Source organism: Canis lupus, chromosome 10 (assembly GCF_003254725.2).
Source record: "Canis lupus dingo isolate Sandy chromosome 10, ASM325472v2, whole genome shotgun sequence".
NCBI lineage: Eukaryota > Metazoa > Chordata > Mammalia > Carnivora > Canidae > Canis > Canis lupus.
In genome coordinates, this window is record NC_064252.1 from 56,474,024 (window position 1) to 56,490,133 (window position 16,110).

General features: G+C 46.5%; 1 protein-coding gene across 10 annotated transcripts in view; it reads left to right on the forward strand.

Annotated features, from left to right (window-relative positions):
• The window catches only part of SPTBN1 (spectrin beta, non-erythrocytic 1), a 197,522-nt gene that overhangs the window by 149,007 nt on the left and 32,405 nt on the right, over nucleotides 1-16,110 (forward strand). For all 10 annotated transcript variants that reach the window (XM_025467186.3, XM_049115520.1, XM_025467192.3 and 7 more), the window contains 7 exons: nucleotides 386-688; nucleotides 2,488-2,641; nucleotides 3,334-4,204; nucleotides 4,302-4,439; nucleotides 5,286-6,042; nucleotides 6,912-7,114; nucleotides 12,099-12,189. In XM_025467186.3, coding sequence (XP_025322971.1) covers nucleotides 386-688; nucleotides 2,488-2,641; nucleotides 3,334-4,204; nucleotides 4,302-4,439; nucleotides 5,286-6,042; nucleotides 6,912-7,114; nucleotides 12,099-12,189 — 2,517 coding nt within the window. The remainder of the gene's footprint in view (nucleotides 1-385; nucleotides 689-2,487; nucleotides 2,642-3,333; nucleotides 4,205-4,301; nucleotides 4,440-5,285; nucleotides 6,043-6,911; nucleotides 7,115-12,098; nucleotides 12,190-16,110) is intronic.

The window sequence follows — 16,110 nt, forward strand, 5'->3', positions numbered from 1 at the left end:
TTGGAAAATTTCTCTTACCTTCTATCTTTAACCATCTGATCCTTCAAGGCAGTTGGACTGGTCATGAAATAAGTAGAAATGACTTTCCTTTCTACCTGGCTTCACACAAACTGTCACCTGCTCCAGGCACATAGGTATAAGGTGCTGGATACGAGCCTATATCCCTCTATAAAAAGAAAAGTTGCTGATTTGCTTTGGGGGAGGGCATCTTAGCTCTAGCAGGAAGTCCTAAGTATCCTAGGAGAGGCAGAGACCAGCAGCTGGTAGGGTTCAAGTCATTGTGGCTCTAGGACCACCAGAGATTGTGTTCAAGACTCAACTTTGTTCTAGTTGGATGGCTTTCTTATTTTGTGTGTGTGGTTTTCTTTCCCCTGTTTCTCTGTAGGACAACTTTGGGTTTGACCTTCCTGCAGTTGAGGCTGCCACGAAAAAGCACGAGGCCATTGAGACAGACATTGCCGCGTACGAAGAACGCGTGCAGGCTGTGGTGGCCGTGGCTAGGGAGCTTGAGGCAGAGAACTACCATGACATCAAGCGCATCACAGCAAGGAAGGACAATGTCATCCGACTCTGGGAGTACCTACTGGAATTGCTCAAAGCCCGGAGGCAGCGTCTCGAGATGAACCTGGGGTTGCAAAAGATATTCCAGGAAATGCTCTACATTATGGACTGGATGGACGAAATGAAGGTAGAACTTCAGTGAAAGGAGGCCAGAGCTGATGCAGTGGGACCTCTCTTTTTTGACCTACCCACTGACCACACACCGTATTGTGTACCCTAACTGTCCACTCTGTAAAGCCAAAGGGGGCCCCATTACCTGTGGGAAGGTTGTTAGGTCAGGAGTTAAGTGGAGTGTGAAGTGTGAAAAAGTTGTATTGAAAACCAATTTCATAGCTAGGGGTCTGCTACAGTGATTTAGATTTAATTTAGAACTATTCCACAGTAGAGAATCAATCAATCCTATGACGGTTTTCTGTGTTTTTAATTCTTGAGAGTTGGACTAGCTTTCCATCTCATTGACGTGTGTGAGTGGCTCTATCTGGGGAGGGCCCAGGAAGGTAATGTGGGCAGACGGGATAGTGGTAGGCAACGTGGGCAGAGTGTGGGTCAAGAACCAGGTGGCCCCTGTTCACGTTGTCATGCAGGGGCTATGTAGTCTCCTTGAGCCTCCTTTCCTTGTTTTTAAGTTGAGATCAGTGACAGCAAGGATTAAATGTGCTGTAACATGTGTATACATCATAAGATGGGCCTGGTTGGAAGTGGCTGCCAGGGCCAGTTTGTGCTTCCTTTCTTAATTGACAACCCTGAGCATAGACTTCCAAGCTTTCCTCCTGCCCAGGAAGAGACCTGCCATTGTGCCAAGTCCCTGTCCCTATTTGTGTTCTCTGCTGCCGGCCATAGAAGGCTCATCCACGTCAGGCAGTCCCCCAGCTGGAAGGCATTTAGCTCTGTAGCTAGAACAGAACAGGGCGGTTTATAGACTGTACAGTGAAGGCCCCTTTATCTCAGCATTCTGTGTTCCCAAGCTCGACCTTATGCAAGGAGTTTCTTCCTGGGATGTAAGCCATCATTTTTTGCTTAACCTCTTGAACTATTCCTGGCAGAGGGATAGGGTCACCTCATACAATCAATTTGCCCCCTTATTGTCCCAGATTTATGGTGTTCTCAAGTATGGTCTGTCTTGACCTTTCAAAGTAGAAATGTTCATTAAAAACTAGCAGGGAGGCGCATTTCATTTTATAAATCATGTTTTACATTATAGTTCAGATTTTGGGCAAGAGACTTCCCTCAGAAGTAGGAGTGAAGTAGAGATTCCATCTGGAGAGAATGTCAGATGAAGCCCCCAACTTGGGCTGATGGAAGGAGAAAAGAAAGCATTAGTGGATTCAAACTTACACCAAAGAAATTGTGCAGGCCCTAGTAAGCGTGAAGCCACCTGGCCTTGTTTTTACTTGATTAAAGATGTGGTTGGTTTGTAAGCTTTCAACTAGATTTTTCTCCCATTGATGATATAAGTATTACAGAGGCACATCAGTAAGCTTTTAACTGAGGAAAACATCCATGTAAGGGTTCAGCAGCTTCTGGGAGATTTCTTTTCATTTTGAAGTGAAATAACTTCACCATTTGTCTCTCATCTTCTGGAATATTGCTGCGGTGTTTTTTCTTCCAGCCCCAATTCACACATTGTACTGGTTCCCCCTGCCCCACTCCCTTTTTTTCTATTCCGTTCTGAATGTATTTTTGACTTGCTTATTCCATTTAAAGTAGATGATCTTTACTTTATTATGTCTCTCCTGATGCTGGCTTTCCAGTTTGTTTGGTTTTATTCCGATTTGCTTGTCACTCTCCTCCCCTGGAGATGCGGTGGGGTAGCTGGCTCGTGAGAGGCTGCAGCGTGGCTGCTGGTTCTCAGCTTGTCCAAAAATGATGAGGCCCTGAAGTGAGGGTTGTATGCACAGATGTGCCCTCTGTTTTCTCTGTGCACAGGTGCTATTACTATCTCAAGACTATGGCAAACACTTGCTTGGCGTGGAAGACCTGTTACAGAAGCACGCCCTGGTTGAAGCCGACATTGGCATCCAGGCAGAGCGGGTGAGAGGTGTCAATGCTTCTGCCCAGAAGTTTGCAACAGATGGGGAAGGTAAGGGGGTAGATTGTTGCAGCCATTGCTTCCTCGCCACCAGAGAGAGACCCATCCTGATAGAAGTAGATGAGCTGTGTGTGCCAGTGGGGTGTTTGAAGTTACTGTGCTGTTGCAGTTTCCCAGTAGCTTGGTCTGCTTCTATGTCATGGGTACACGAGGTGCAGTAGGGTGGCATTCTGGATACTTTTAACTCTGTCAGGCTTTTCTGAAATGGACCTGTGTTTCCGTTAAATACCCAAGTACTGCTTGGTTGACAATCAGACTTTGCCTAGACCACCCTTGATAAATAGCAACACCCTGGTGTGGCCGCTCAAGCGTCTCATGGCTTTCACATCTAGTTGTACGTATCCTTTGTTAAAGGGTGTCTGAAAGGATTTGGTTGTGTTCCTTATATGAGAAACAAATGCTGCTGACCCTTTTCTTATGATTTATGTGCTTTTTTGGTTCATAAATGATCACTTTGCATTTGGGGCAAAAAAAAATAACACTTACCATTGCCACCCTCATCACCCACCCACCTCCAGTCAAGGCCCTAAAAGCTTCTCCATTGCCTTAAAACGTGGCCCTGCACTGAGAATGAAACTGATCATTTGGTGGTGAGAAAATGGGTGTAACTCACTACTTGCAAACGAGCAGGGACCTGTGCTTAAACTGTTGTGCTCTCATGTTCCTTCCTCGGCCTTAAACAGGTTACAAGCCCTGCGACCCTCAGGTGATCCGAGACCGCGTGGCCCACATGGAGTTCTGTTATCAAGAACTCTGCCAGTTGGCGGCTGAACGCCGGGCTCGTCTGGAAGAGTCCCGTCGCCTCTGGAAGTTCTTCTGGGAAATGGCAGAAGAGGAGGGCTGGATACGGGAGAAGGAGAAGATCCTGTCCTCTGACGACTACGGGAAGGACCTGACCAGCGTCATGCGTCTGCTCAGCAAGCACCGGGCATTCGAGGATGAGATGAGCGGCCGCAGCGGCCACTTCGAGCAGGCCATCAAAGAAGGTGAAGACATGATCGCAGAGGAGCACTTTGGGTCAGAGAAGATCCGAGAGAGGATCCTTTACATCCGGGAGCAGTGGGCCAACCTGGAGCAGCTCTCGGCCATTCGGAAGAAGCGCCTGGAGGAGGCCTCGCTGCTGCACCAGTTCCAGGCGGATGCCGACGACATCGATGCTTGGATGCTGGACATCCTCAAGATCGTCTCCAGCAATGATGTGGGCCACGACGAGTACTCCACACAGTCTCTGGTCAAGAAACACAAGGATGTGGCAGAGGAGATTGCCAACTACAGGCCCACCATTGACACGCTGCACGAGCAGGCCAGCGCCCTCCCCCAGGAGCATGCCGAGTCTCAGGATGTGAGGGGCAGGCTGTCGGGCATCGAGGAACGGTACAAGGAGGTAGCAGAGCTGACGCGGCTGAGGAAGCAGGCGCTGCAGGACACGCTCGCCTTGTACAAGATGTTCAGTGAGGCTGATGCCTGTGAGCTCTGGATCGACGAGAAGGAGCAGTGGCTCAACAACATGCAGATCCCAGAAAAGCTGGAGGACCTGGAAGTCATCCAGCACAGGTGAGTGGGGCGCTGCTTGTGGTGTGGGGGCTACCAGCCGCCCCTCGTTACCACCTGTGACCAGGGAGGTGAGTACCCTGTTGAATTGCCTTTCCAGGTTTGAGAGCCTTGAACCGGAAATGAATAACCAGGCTTCCCGGGTCGCCGTGGTGAACCAGATTGCACGGCAGCTCATGCACAGTGGCCACCCAAGTGAGAAGGAAATCAAAGCCCAGCAGGACAAACTCAACACGAGGTGGGTGTGCAGCCAGCAGTGTGCTGCTCCCTGTGTACCAGACGCCAGACCAGGGAGGGCGAGGTCACTTCTGAGCCTTGCTGTCAGGAATTTCCCACACAGGGTCACTGATAACGTGGCACTGATGTCACAGCATTGGCATCTGCCTTTCGACATACCTGAGTTTTGCAAGAAATGTCTTTTGGGGTGATGCCATTCAAGGCAGCCTGGCACCTGCCTGGCCCCATATAGGAAGTAGGGTATTACTACTGTGAGACCTGTGCCCAGTGTGGAGGACCGTGACATCCAGGTGGTACCTCTACTGTGCCTTTTGAGGTGATTCTGGAACAGAATTCTAGCATGTTTTTAGACATAATTGGCGAGTGGAAGTCCTGATTACCAACTTAGACCTTTGTCCTCATGTTATCTGTCTGTTGAATAAACACACTTGAATAGGTTGTGGTAGCCTCAGTTCTGAAGGTTACTGTCAGGTATTTTGAATTTGGAAAATATTCATTAGGTATAGTTCAGAGATAAGTAAAACTCACATGGCAGAAATGCAATTTCAGAAAAGTCACTGACTCTTTGGGGGACAGGTGTGTTATTACTGCCCACATTGGAGCTCTTTGAAACAAGTACCTGTTCATGTCAGGCTTTTTCCAGATCATATGGTGTCCTTTAAGCTGTTTGATGGTATTTGGTGTCCATAGACTGAGATGATATTCCCAAAAGCATTTATTCATAGCAGAGACGGAGTGAAAAAAAAAAAAAAAAAAGACAGCTTTGACCATCACTGTTAATGTCTGCACAGCCGTGAGCTGTCAGCCTGTCTCTGACACGGCTCTGTCCATGTCCTTGTGCTCACAGGTGGAGTCAGTTCCGAGAGCTGGTTGACAGGAAGAAGGACGCTCTTCTCTCTGCCCTGAGCATACAGAACTACCACCTTGAGTGCAACGAAACCAAATCCTGGATTCGAGAGAAGACCAAGGTCATCGAGTCCACCCAGGACCTGGGCAATGACCTGGCTGGCGTCATGGCCCTGCAGCGCAAGCTGACCGGCATGGAGCGGGACCTGGTGGCCATTGAGGCGAAGCTCAGCGACCTGCAGAAAGAGGCCGAGAAGCTCGAGTCTGAGCACCCTGACCAGGCTCAGGCCATCCTGTCTCGGCTGGCCGAGATCAGCGACGTGTGGGAGGAGATGAAGACCACCCTGAAAAACCGCGAGGCCTCCCTGGGAGAGGCCAGCAAGCTGCAGCAGTTCCTGCGGGACCTGGACGACTTCCAGTCCTGGCTCTCCCGGACCCAGACGGCCATCGCCTCTGAGGACATGCCCAACACCCTCACTGAAGCTGAGAAGCTCCTCACGCAGCATGAGAACATCAAAAACGAGATCGACAACTACGAGGAGGACTACCAGAAGATGAGGGACATGGGCGAGATGGTCACCCAGGGACAGACCGACGCCCAGTACATGTTTCTGCGGCAGCGGCTGCAGGCCCTGGACACTGGGTGGAATGAGCTCCACAAAATGTGGGAGAATCGGCAGAGTCTCCTCTCCCAGTCCCACGCCTACCAGCAGTTTCTTAGGGACACCAAGCAGGCCGAGGCCTTCCTTAACAACCAGGTACTGCTCCCCCGCCTTTGCTTCCTTCCTGGCAGAGCAGCCCCTGTTTGCCCTTTGAAGCTTTCTAGCCAGGCTGCCACTTCAGAGCACCCCTTTGTGGAAACAGAAGGTTAATGGAGAGGCTCCCCCCAGCTTCCAAGGCATTGAGACCCCTCACACTGTGGGGTATGGGAGCTGAAGGTTCCTGCAGAGTCCCGTTCTGTTTCAGCGGCTTTCAAGAATCCCTTAGGTTCTAAGTATGTGCTCATAGTATCGCATTAAGTTGGCAATATTCTGTAAGACAGTGATCCAGTTTGACAATTTGAAAGGTACAGTGAGGGGGTTTTCTTGTTTGAAAAAAAATTTTTTTTTTATCTGCTTGGGGTTTTTTGTTTTGTTTTTTGGTGCGGGACTAAGTGGTTCTGTCTTCCTTGCTCTAGGAAGAGTCAGGGGCTTCACCCAGTGACACAACAAGGTAGGAACCAGAGAAAGGAAACAGCTAAAGATAGTAGCCAATATCAGGGTTGTTAATCTGTCTTTTCAGGAGAGAGTTTGAACAGTTTGTCGCCACTGCCTTCATGACACATGAGAGGACCCTGGTGGCTGATGCATAAAGCGTTGCTTAGTTTCTTCACTTACTTTGGGAAAAAAATGTAGCGAATTGAACCACTTAAGGAAATTAAATTCCTTATGGTGCCCCACTAGGTTTTTCCCCTCCCAACCTTTTGTTTTCTCTGATCAGATTATTTAAGTACAGCGGAGCATGCGTTACGAAGTGTGTTGTATGGAAACCAAGGACCTAGGAAAAGGTGCTTTCATTATTCTGGAAACGAGTTGTGTATCTCGATGTTTCATCCTGCTCTGATTTTGGTTTTCTCTCTTTGCAAAAGGAGTATGTGTTGGCCCATACTGAAATGCCCACCACCTTGGAAGGAGCTGAAGCAGCTATTAAAAAACAAGAGGACTTCATGACCACCATGGACGCCAACGAGGAGAAGATTAATGCTGTTGTGGAGACGGGCCGGAGGCTGGTGAGCGATGGAAACATCAACTCAGATCGCATCCAGGAGAAGGTGGACTCCATTGATGACAGGTACGGCACTCCAAAGCTCCTGAGGGAGTCCCAGTCCTCTAAATCGTTAGCCGAAAGTCCTTGGGAGTGTGAGTATCAATCTTCCACTGGGTGGGGTATGGACAGCTGGTAAAATTTAATCTACCCACCCCAGAAAACTAGTAAGCAGTACATCGGTACCTAGATACGTGGTTCTCATGGTCAGGCATGTACAGGTGTCCACAAAAGAAAACTCTGAGGAGCCAAACTAATATTTAATCAAATATTTATGAGAGCTGTGATGCCAGTTAGCAATCCGATATAAGCTATGCCCTTCCGGAGTTGATATGTGGAGCCTGTCGCATGATGGGACCCTGAGAGCCACACTTCCCCAGCTAAGCCCATGTTCACCTTCATCCATGCAAGGATCCTCTGAAGCCTTCCAGGAGCAACTAGGGAGGGGCGGCGAGGTTTACTTGTCCTGAGTACCTGGCAGAGCCACATTATCAGGGCCCTCTCAGAAAATTGGCTTGGATAATGCCGTAACAGGATTTTTTCATGATGAGAGAAAAGTCCCTTTCGTCTTCTGCCAAGGCATCTCTAAGATTTGATGCTCTTATTTTTATTTATTTACTCATTTATTCACAGTTAAGACTTTTCTCCCTGACTGAAGGCCAGCGTACTCTGTGTGTACCTTAATTCTCACCCTGCCTTAGGCTGTTATTAAGGTGGGATATCAGTGCAGATCAGGGTTTGGCTGCACCAGCACAGGCTGGTTCTGGCCTGGCCAGTTGCATCCTGGTTTAGCCTATCTGGGTCAGTCTCTAGTTTCTGTTCCAACTGATCTTCTGTGGTCCCAGTTTGGGCTGGATTTAAGGGCTCATTGTGAAACTGATGTCCTCAAGAAACTTCTTTTCTGGCTCTCAAGCGCAATGAAAAAGAAGAACTTTTTGCTGAGAGCGTTTTCCTTGCTTAGCTTCTCCAAGAAGGGTCTCCTGGGATCCTGGGCCATATGAACTTCCTGTGATATGCGGTGAAAGGGGCAGTGACTCTCTTCTCAAGAAGACTGAGCTTTTGGCTTTAACATTTCCAAGTCTGTCCTTTTCACTGATTCATAGCCTCAACCACGCATTTGAAGGGTGCTGTTATGGAATAGGATATGACATACGTTATCATTTTGTATCTGTTGCTCCTCAAACAGCTAAAAAAAAAAAAAAAAAAAAAAAATTCCTCACCAAACCCTTGATTGTGAAAAGCAAAGACTAGGCAAGGTTTTCCTAACTTAGAGAAAAAGAATTTCCTTTTTTCCTAATGTTAAACCTCGAGTTATTTTGTAAGTCTAATACGTCATGCGTGTCTGTGTTCGATGCATACAGCTGGTTTCCTGAGGGCAGACTTGGCGGTTAGGGACACGTGCTTCCAGGCAGGCGTGCAGCTGCCTTGCAGTTTCCTGCGTGTGTTTACACGTCCCCTGATGCTGCAGCTGTGAGGGGTTTTTGGAAGCAGGTGATACTGTCAAGGCTGGAGACTCCTGGATATGAGAGAACATTTCAGCAGCCCTCAAATGTGGTTTAGCCTTCCTTTTGCCCTTGACTCGGAGCCTGGGCTCCTGGGGTCCCAAAGACTTCTTCAGATTTCTGTCTTAAAAAAGAAATGGAAAATACTATCTATAGTTGGAAGGGGGGGCGGGGCTTTCCATTGATCTGCCCTCAGGACAACTACGTCTTCCTCAGCTGGTGTTAACTGCATTCTGGTTTCACTTGTGTATCCCCAGAGGCCTCAGGATCAGAAACTGACCCCAGAGGATACTTGCCTGTTAAAAAATACACAAATACGTGAGTTCCAGGTGCTATGGGGGCACAAGCTAAGTAAATACCTGGACCTTCAGATCTAATCTCTTGTCCAGAAACATTCTGATGCTCTTGTGAAGCTATTTTCATAAAATGCAAAATCATTATAATGTGCTTACGTTCCGGAAATCTTGCCGATTTCCGTGGAGCTTGTTGAAATGAAAAAGTACTAGAACAAAGACACTGGCTCTTAACAGATGTGGGTGGGGTGCGAGTGACCTTTAACGTGCTCATGCCTGGGTGGAGGGGAGCCTGCTGTCCAGGCTTGCCCTGAGGGTGCAAATGGGTGAGCTTCCTGGCTCGAGAGAAGTTCCAGCCATGGTGCAGTCCTGAGAGAACAAGGAAACAGGATCCAGCTTCATAAAGCCAGACCCTGTCTCACTGCGGGGAAAAGCTTTCGTATTACCCATCTGTTTTATTCAGGCACCTGTGGTTCTTTAGTTTTTTACAAGAACCACAGTTAGACTTAGCATCTGCCTCAGAAGATGAAGGAGCTTCTGACTCTTACTAGAGGGGTAGAAAGTGAGAAATGGAAATAAAGCAACAAGTTTAACCTCGCCCCAAACAAAGAGCACCTTTAGGACTGTAAAAAACTGCGGTCAAGTTTCAGAAGGTCCTTCCCTATAATTAAATCCATGACCCAGCCTTGAAAGGCTTTCCTTGAATGCCATTGGTTGCCAACTCTCAGTTCTCTTGAGGGTTTTCTGAGTCTGCAACAAGTGTCATGCTGCCCATGTGGCTGTTGCCCACTCTGCAGAGCTTAATCCCTCAGACACCATCATTGTGTCCTCTCGGAGATCTGTCATTGGGACATGGGGCCCTAAGTCACCCTTCCGCCTTTCCCTTCTCCCTGGTCCCCATAGAAGAGAGAGACTGCCTGGCCAGAATCTGTCGGGTGTCTGTGAGACTTGAGTATGTAAGCTCCAGTCAGACTTCTGTCTGGTTGTGCTTCTGTCTTCGTGAGACTTCTCAATTATTTGAGAATTATTTTTTTTTCCATCATTGCCATGAGCTTCAAGGGGGTGTGTCCTGTTGTAGCTGCCAGTTTCTAGTCCCTCCTCGCCTTCTGAGCACTTGCATGTGGCTCTGTGGAAGGGACTGGGGTCTTTCATTCCAGGCTTTGTGCCTGACTCCAAATAACCTTCCTCCTGAAGATTGGCTTTAGCTTCTTAAAACCCCCTACCAAGAGTGACTGGAATTTGAGGTTCGGAAAAAAGAAAGTTAAACTTTTCTTAGACATTCCTTCGTCATCCACATTTTTAGACACCTAATTCCTTTAGCCCAAATTCACTAACAGTCTTTAAATAATTTTTAAAAAATTTTTTGGGGGATCCCTGGGTGGCGCAGAGGTTTGGCACCTGCCTTTGGCCCAGGGCACGATCCTGGAGACCCAGGATCGAATCCCACGTCGGGCTCCCGGTGCATGGAGCCTGCTTCTCCCTCTGCCTGTGTCTCTGCTTCTCTCTCTCTCTGTGACTATCATAAATAAATAAAAATTAAAAATAATTAAATAAATTTTAAAAAAAATTAAAAAAAATAAATTTTTTGGTATCTGAGAAAGGATATCAATGCAGTAAGGAGGCTTTGGCCTTTGTTTTTTGTTGTTCTGAAAGCAGTAGAATGCTGAAGGTGTGGGAGGAGAAGCCACAACCTTTCGTCTCATCCATGGCGCTTGTCAGTTTAGTTGCTGCTTTCTGACCTGTGCACCACCATTAGACATGCATACACTCTTTCCATTTAGCATTACTTAAGAAATATTTTTCTATTTTTGCATTTTGGTAGTATTATTTCCACTCATGTTCTTCCAGTTGTTCTGTAGTCACTGGCACCTTCTCGAGCAGAGAGCATTTCCCTTTGGTTCCCCAGGCAGATGAATACCGGCCCTGCCACCACAGTCAGTTGTTTGCCAGCATTCACTGAAGGTCCGTGTCGCCCATGGCATCACTGTAAGCTCTTTCTTGCTCCCTCGGAAGGTTCTCATGGGTCACTCAGCAGCTGGTGCTCCCTGGGCTGCTCGTGGCATCCTAGAGAATCACAGATTATGTTCTCCTCATCCCTCTGTGGGAGCCGAACAAGAGAGACTCTGCGCAAGCACACATAGCAAGAAATTGCTTTGAGGCTCAGAATGAAAACCCAATGTCCTTATCTACCCCAGTTAATACCCTTCACTAAGTCTGGCTGGCTGGCTGGCTGGCTTAGGTTTCTTGGGAATATTGGGGAAGCTGTATTCAGGGCATGGGTGCTTGGTTGTCTGTGCAGTAGCTCCTCCCTGTAGCCACAGAGCTGCATCAAGGCCATCCTCCTCACGGCGCTCCCAGCTCTCCCGGCATCCACATAACTGGTGTTCACAGTCTCGGGTGGAGAACCTGAGCCACCTCAGGAGGGAGGTGAGGGAGGCTTGCTGAGCGGTTCTGGCACCACAACGGCGTGTGTGAAGAAGCCCTGTGGACAGCATTCAGGCTGGGCAGCCAGCACCCCCATTTGCCTTGTCATTCCCCAAGTTCAGCTCCTCCCAGTTCTTAGGAATTTTTGCTTACGATTTTGTGCTTCAGCTTCATTAAGCCTTGATTACCCTTACCTGTTAATAAAGAGTGGGATCTAGTAAGTAGATAATCTCACAGGTCTCAACATTTTCATTCCTGGTTCATTGTTGGGAGGGCAGGGAGGGTTCTCAGGATGGGCAAATATTTATCTAGGAGACATAAATTTAAAGCCCTTTGTATTGTTATCTATGGTTTTTTAGCCATGAATTGTCACTCAGTTTCTTGAAGATGAGTCTCAAATTCTCCCACAATGCCTCAGATGGGGACTTGTACCGAGTGCATGCTCAGATTTTATCCCCTAGCACCAGATTAGGAAGCACTGTATTTGCACGGTTCATTTGAGGACATCCGCTGCCTCGGAAAAAAGAAAGTTAAACTTTTCTTAGACATTTCTTCCTCTTTCCACCTGTCCTGGCTTGGACAGCTGTTTTGATCTCTTTTATACTGTGGCTCACTCATTTGGAGGATGCTAAATTCTCTTCTTTATTTTGCCTTTTTGACATAATGAGAGCTGTACAAGCCAACTGCTTTTATCATATGTAGAAACCCAGGGAAGACATTGAGTTGTAAATTCAGTATTTCAACATGCTGTATTTCCTCTTCTAAAAATTATTTTTATTATTATTATAACAGACATAGAAAGAATCGTGAGGCCGCCAGTGAGCTTCTGATGAGATTGAAAGACAACAGGGATCTTCAGAAATTCCTGCAAGATTGTCAGGAGGTATGTCTCCCTTCAACCCCTCCCTTCTTTCCTTCCAAGGAGAGCGAGAACACTTGGAAGAAGAGCCCTTGGGATTATAAAATTAATTGAGACCCAGAAATTCATTTCCAGCTGGGGTAGTGTGGCACCTCATCATTTCTCCAGCCTACAAGCTACCACTTAGAATAACTAGAGTCTTTCTAATCTAGAATAGTTGAGAATTCTGCTATTACAGTGGACCATAGCCAATCGTTGCTTTTTTGTTTTAATTTAATTAAACTTACATAAAATCCAGAATGTAATTCTTCCATCATTCTAGGTGTATTTTAAGTGCTCAGTAGCCAACTGTGATTAACAGTTGCCACATGGGACAATGCAGATCTAGAACATTTCTAGATCCATGTGATATCCTAGAATAGTGTGTAATTTTAAACTATGTTTTAAGTATTTATTTAAAAGAATACACATTTAGTGTTATGGAAGGAGAGAGCTAAGGGGAACTGGAACTCGCTACCCAGGTAAGAAGCAAAGATATAAAAAAATTAGGCCTGAGTTTCTTACTCACCAAGGACCTTCAAACACCTACCTTTCAGATTCCCTGGATACGTGTCTAACGTGGCAAAAGCAGCGATCCTGATTTTAGACTCCTAAGTTTTACCATGTGGTATTAATCTGATGATTCTCTTACTATTTCATGCTCCCCTGATACATGCATAAACAAACTTGGAAAACTAAAGTTAGCCAGAAAAATGCAGTCTCTGCAAGCCAGTTAGAGAAAAGCCTCTGGCTACTTCCACATGTTCATGAGTACATGGCATTCTTCTATCTGCCAGAGAATAACAGTGAGACTCCGTTTTATCTGGTTTATTGGGTGAAATCCCAGTTCTGGAGGCAGAAATGGGATGAAGTTCATCCCAGTGAAGCTGTAGGGACCTTGGAGGAGGGGTATTATTGGGCGTGGGGACAGAATCAGCTTGTGTGCGAAGAACATGACTGCGATATCACAACACCTTGCAGGCAAGCATATGGCTGTGTGTTAAAAAGAAATACAGCCCCAATAGCAGTCATGTTAGATCGTGACAAGTGATCCTTCATGTCCATTTAACTGCTATCTTACTGTGATTCTTGTAATATGCTTCAGCAGCTAAACCTTCAGAAAGAAAGCCCCTGAACTATGTAGGTTAGGGTCTGTCAGCTTTCTGTGCCACTCTGATGAATCTCGATCTGTGAGGTAATTGCCTGGAGCCAGACAGGCTGAAGACAGGAGTGTCTCTTCAAGTGATGCTCAAGCATTAATAAGCCTTTTGGATAGGGTGCTCATTTTAAAGAGGTATTTGTGTCCCCCAGACAGGACATAGAGGAGAGCGATGGGACCTGAAGTTAGCTGGGTAGGGTTGCATGTTGTTCCACAGTGAATATCAAGTGGTTTTTCAGCCCTGGAAGGATGAGGAGCTGTTTGCAGCCTGGGCTTTGCCTTCCACACACTGCAGGTCCCTGTATTACCCCTTGATAGTTCCCTTGTAGTACCATGGGTGATTCATTATAACTTCAGGCCATACTGAGGGAGAGGTGGGAGTCAATAGAATTCCATGCTTTTGCTTAAAGGGCAAGTTTAGTGAGATGAAATTCATGGACCTCAACTTGGACTTTTTGGGGAAAAGCCAGAAAATGAGCAGGAGATGAGATAAGAGGAAGAACCCTTGAGAGAAACCCCATTGAAGTTTCCCTCTGTTTGCCATTACATATATGTGGATTCATAAGTAAAAACGTTTGGGGAAACTAAGTGGATAAAATGATCGTCCTTCCCAGTGGAATCACAGGAAATGGTCATTAGATCTTTGTTAATACTTGTTCCAAATTAGCACCCTTGGCTATATGGAGTTCCCGCCTTGATATACACCAGTGACTGTTGGGTGTGCCTGGAGGCCTCCATCCTATGATTGCCCCTTACAGTGTGCAGAAATGTTTTGGCTGGGCTGCTACGTCCCAGGAATGATATGCAGGTCTCCTTGAGACTGCTCTGCCAAATCTTCCTGGTTTAGCCTTTTTCTCCTTAAGCTTCATTAAAAGTTAGTACAACTGTAGGATCGGCTGGAGTTGCTGTCTCTCACATGAGCATGTACGGTCTCTATGTAGTGATGGAATTTAGATCAGGTTTGAGGGCTCCAAATCCCTTGGTATAGAAGTGCAAGCAAAGAGGTTGTTCCAGTATTCTTTGGCTGTGAACTCTGCATCATTCAGCCTTGTTAAAATACATACCCTTGTTTAAATGTCCAGCTCTCAATTTCAGTCAGGTCATGATTTCAGGGTCACTGGGCATGGTGCCTACTTAAGATTCTCTCTCTGTTGCCCTATGCCCCTGCCCTCACACTCTTTCTTTGAAAAATTAAATTAAAAAGTACCTTTTAAGCTAGGATCTTGGAGAACAGAGTGTCTGTATGAAACAGCTTTGCATTTTAAAAATCTACCTTTTAAGTTGCTAGAAACTTCCACAGTACCCAGAGATCAGATTTACTACCATTGCTGACTATAGGTATTGTCCAAAGTCTAGGGAACCTTCTCAGTGAGTGCCTTGGCCAGAGCAAGCACAGGTTGTGAGATCTGCCTTTGTTGCCACCTCCAAAGACCACCGGATGGGGAAATTTACTGCAGCCCCCCCCCCCCCCCATTCCCACTTGTGGGTGGGGACGTAAAGCGCATCAGTTTTTGTAGTGGTTATTTCAACGTGAATTCCTGAAAAGTGATTTAGGAGTTACTGCTTTTCTGTTTTATTTCCTCACATCATAGGGAAACTGTATTCAGAAACTGAAGGTGTGGTTTGTGTGGGGTTTTTTTGCGGGGGGTGGAGAAGGCAGTATAACTAGACTTGTGTTACAAGGGGTAGCAAGTTCTGTTACTTTGAGCTTGATTCAGTGATCAAAGCATTTTTCCAATCCTTCTCCAATCTGCGCAGTGTTCTTTTTTGCAGAGAATGAGTATATTCTTAAATGACCTTTGTAAATGCCCACAAATAATAATGGTAGTTCTGATTGCAGAATGCTGATGAAGGGCTGATGAACTAGCAAGTTCCATAGATCCATTTCATTGTGCTGTATTGCGTGATGCTTTATCTGTAGGATGATGTGTTCAGCAAAGAGCAGATTTGTTTATAAGCCTCTGATTTTTATGTAGCTCTTTTTTTTTTTTTTTAAATCTCTCTGGGTAGGTGGTTATGAATAGCAAAAATATGTGAATGTCCTTTGCACTTTGGATAAATGCCTTCTATTGTGTTTAATCTGTGTGCATGTGGAAGACGGGAAGTTTTACCATTTGGTTCCCTTTTAACCTCTTTCCCCCTTGGACTGAATGAATGGCCATAGTAATTCAGATTTTAGCTACCCAGATAACTGGGGAAAAAAGGTAATTCTTTTAAAGTAGGAAATTTAGTGTCTCTATTGTGTAACCAATCTATGGGCCTAGCTTACAAAGGGCTGTATGAGATTTATTGGTTTTTCACCTCAGTAAAGAATGACAACAAAAATCTCCCCACCTTTTGCTTTGTACCCCCCCCCCCCCCCCCCCGTGTGGTGGATGCATATGCTGAGAAAGGTAGAGATGGTGCCCGGGAAGCCTGGAAATTTGCCCACATTCAGAGCCAGTGCTGCTCCCGTGACCGGCATTACCCTCCTTGACATCCTTTTCAAAGAACAGACTTTCTGTTGTTTAAACAAATTTATGGGGAAGCCTTTCCCAGCAGCAGCCCTGAGTGTGAGTGAGTGGCCTTGGAAATGTTGGTCCTGTGAGGGTTCTTTTCATTTTTCTTGCCATTTCTCAACACTGCAGAGTGGACCATGAAGGGCTTAGGGTGCAAATTTGTTGTATAAGATGTGGGCTTCTTATGGTCACACAGAAGGGACATGGTCTCTGAAGACCTTTGGTTCTGGGCTGGTCTACATTCCTTTG